The 3,592-nt window shown below is 50.3% G+C and overlaps 1 protein-coding gene across 1 annotated transcript in view; it reads left to right on the top strand.

Annotated features, from left to right (window-relative positions):
* Positions 1–3,592, top strand: part of DAGLB (diacylglycerol lipase, beta) — a 24,262-nt gene that overhangs the window by 520 nt on the left and 20,150 nt on the right. Inside the window, exon 2 of the mRNA XM_010845760.1 lies at positions 1,562–1,713. Within this exon, the coding sequence (XP_010844062.1) occupies positions 1,562–1,713 (152 nt within the window). The remainder of the gene's footprint in view (positions 1–1,561; positions 1,714–3,592) is intronic.

The raw sequence follows: 3,592 nt of genomic DNA, 5'->3' as shown, positions 1-3,592 counted from the left end.
GCTGCCGCCTGCAGCTCTCCAGCGCTCTGCACGGAAACGCACGGCATCCCGTGTTTGCCGGACGCGAGGTTGGCAACAGTACCCTTCGTGCGCGGTTCCTGAACCGGGCGCGGCTGAATCCCAGGACCGCGGGGGACTGGCACTTACTCTCTAGTCTGTGGAATCGGGCGCCTGAAGTCTGTCCCCAAAGGGTCTGAGCAAAGAGTAATGCAGGAGACACGGGTTCAATCCCTGGTCGTGGAAGATCGCACATGTCTGGAGCAACTAAGCCCAGGCACCACAACTCTTGAGCCCAGAAGCTGCGTCTAATAAAGGCTGTACGTCCTAGAGCCCTGTGCTCCGCCTTCGAGAAGCCATCGCAGTGACAAGCCCGCGCAAGCTCCAACTAGAGAAAGCCCACGCGCAGCAAGGAAGACCCAGCGCAGCCTATATATATATATCTGATAACGTTAAAAAAAAAAAAAAGTATTTAGATTCTTTAGGGGAAAGAAACTTAACAATGTGAAATATTATGAGCTGCTTCTTAGTCCTTTTGTAATTTTCAGAGCCCTCTTACCCAGATCATTACCTGTTTTATTTCTAAACATGGAATCATAATGTTACAAAACTGACAAAACCACAGTTACCTAGTCCAGTTCCCCTTCTGGCCTTGAACCCCCTAAAACTAGGTTCTTGCCCAATGATGCTCTCTTCCTGATTCTGAAATAACCCCAGTGGTGAGTCACCGTGGTCTTGGATTGTTTGATGCTTCCTTTCATTGTTCTGCACTGAATTGCGAAATACACCTAGGAGTCCACAGCCCTGGTCCTTTCAAGTTGATCGTGGTCACCACGGAGACTCTTCCCGTAGCTTGTTTCCCAACCTCTTGTTTTTGTATTGCGCACAGCAGGTTAGGATGTGTTGTTGTCAATTACATGGTAATACACAGAAGTAAAAATTCTGCTGATAACTGAACAAGCATATACTTTGTTGTTTTAGGTCAGAGTCACAGTGGGGCCTTTTTCCCAGGAGTTTGCATTGAAATTGCTTGCTTATGGCTTTAACTGTATTACAGGGACTTCCCTGGTGAGCCTCCAAGCTTCCCTTGTAGGGTCACAGGTTCAGTCCCTGGTTGGGGAGCAAAGATCCTGCATGCCAGAATTTTTTGGCAAGGCCAATAAATGAAGTAATAAATGTATTACAATAGGCATAGAATAAAAACAATGCCGTCAGCAAAGTATGAAATTCATTAAAAAAAGGAAAAAGAGCTGTACTCTTAATTGATTTAGTAAATCTTTTATTGGTGGTGGTTTAGTCTCTCAGTTGTGTCCGGCTTCTGGACCCCATGGACTGTAGCCTGCCAGGCTCCTCTGTCCACGGGAATCTCCAGGCAAGAATACTGGAGTGGGTTGCCATTTCCTTCTCCAGGGAATCTTTCACACCCAGAAACTGAACCCCAGTCTCCTGCATTGCAGGCAGATTCCTGACCGACTAAGATTCCAAAGTGAACCTGGCCTTGTTCGTCATATTTTGCAAAGCGGCTCCCTGGGTTCCATTTCTGAGCCTGCCCATGTCTCTACAGGTGGGTTGGCATCCTGATGCTGTACCTCATGCACAGAGGGAAGCTGGACTGCCCGGGGGGCGTCCTGCTCAGCAGCTACCTGATCGTGCTCCTCGTCCTCCTGGCGATTATCATAGGCACAGTGTCAGCCATCGTGTGTGTCAGCATGAAAGGTAAGGATGAGGCTTTTCTATTGGACACCTTTTCTTTCTTTCCTTTTTTTAAAGCAGAGCCTTCCTTGGTGGCTCAGCTGGTAAAGAATCCACCTGCAATGCGGGAGGACCTGGGTTCGATCCCTGGGTTGTGAAGATCCCCTGGAGAAGGGAAAGGCTACCCACTCCAGTATTCTAGCCTGGAGAATTCCAGGGACTGTACAGTCCATGGGGTCACAGAGAGTCAAACACGACTGAGCAACTTTCACTTTCTCTTTTAAAATATTTGTTTAATTTGGCCGTGCTGGGTCTTATTGTGGCACTCTGAGAGCCTTAGTTGTCCCATGTGGGATCTAGTTCCCTGACCAGGGATGGAACCCAGAGCCACCCACAGTGGGAGCACGGAGTCTTAGCCACTGGGCCACCAGGAAGTCCCCTTCACTGCTTTTTACGGCTGAATGATGCTGCACTGAGTGGATATCCATGGTTTACCCAACCGTTCGTCAGCTGGTGGGCATTTGGGTTGTCTCCGCTTTTTGGCTGTTACATACAATGCTGCTTTGAACAGTCGCATCTTGTCTTGACATAGCCGTTATGTGTTATTTCTCTTGGATGCGTACCTGGGGGGGCACTGCTAGATCATACGGTAACTCTAACTTTCTGAGGGGCTGCCAGCCTGTTTTCCAAGCAGCTGCCCCATTTTTCTTTCCCGCCAGCACTTCCCGAGGGCTCGTTTCTTCACATCTTCCTCAGCACTTATTATCTGACTGAGGACAGCCGTCCTACTGAAGTGGTACCTCACTGTGGTTTGGAGTCCCTTTTCCTTGATGACTAATGATATTGAGCCTCTTTTCATATGCTCGGTAGCCGTTTGCATATCATTTTTGGAGAAATGTCTGTTCAGATCCTTTGCCCAATTTTAAATCGGGTTCTTTGTCCTTCATTGATGAGCTGTAAGAGTTACATGGCTGCTCTTTTTTGTGTGCGATAGTGTATTTTTTGTGGCTTTGCAGGGTCTCTGCCGCTGTGCAGGCTTTTCTCGTGTTGCCACAACTCTAGTGCGGTGCGGGGGCTTCTCTCGCTGCAGAGCATGGCTCGCAGGCTCGCAGGCTCCAGTAGTTGCAGCACATGGGCTCAGTTGTTGTGATTCCTGGGCCCTAGAGCACAGGCTCAGCGGTCATGGGGCGTGGGTTCGTTGCTCTGTGGCATGTGGGGTCTTCCCGGACCGGGGATGGAACCCGTGTCTCCTGCACTGGCCTGTGGATTGTTTACCCCTGGGCCACTAGGCAAGTCCCAAAAGTTACGTCTCTTCTTAATAACTTCTTCTATCTGTTACCGTTTTCTGCAGACAGCCACTTAGCTGAGAATGCCTGAAAACGTTGCAAAGCCTCCCTGTCGCTTACTGTGGTTTGCAGGATGAGCTGAGCAGTCTGCTGGCTGCTAAAGAAATGCATCAGTAAATAAGAGCTCATCAGTCAGAGGCAGGGCTGCCTGGCGGGCTGCCATCCAGCGTGCTTCAGGGTGTGTTCGCTGCCTGAGTGTAGGAGGAATGCCCAAGCGTAGATGATGGTGAGAGGACTGTGAGGGAGGAAGTAGCCGGTACACCCGGGACGGAATCCAGGTCTCGAAGTTTCCGAACCATAGACTGAAACTTAAAAGATGGTGGGAGATACAGAGAGCAGTGTTAGGCGGAGTGTTTCGTGAGAACAAGACCTCAGGGTCCAGACGAGCCAGAAGCACGGCGCGTGGCGAGTCGCGCAGTAACGTGTAGACTAGAGCGCTGTGTATTTTCACGTAGCTCTGACAACATGGGCGCGTGGGGTCTGGATGAAGGCGGTCCCAGTCCTGCCGTCTAGTCGGACGCCCGGTCTGGAATGGCACCAGTGCTGAGGCTGAGGCC

Source organism: Bison bison, unplaced genomic scaffold, assembly GCF_000754665.1.
Source record: "Bison bison bison isolate TAMUID 2011002044 unplaced genomic scaffold, Bison_UMD1.0 scf7180017864223, whole genome shotgun sequence".
Classification (NCBI taxonomy): Eukaryota; Metazoa; Chordata; class Mammalia; order Artiodactyla; family Bovidae; genus Bison; species Bison bison.
This window is presented reverse-complemented; position numbering and strand designations above follow the sequence as displayed.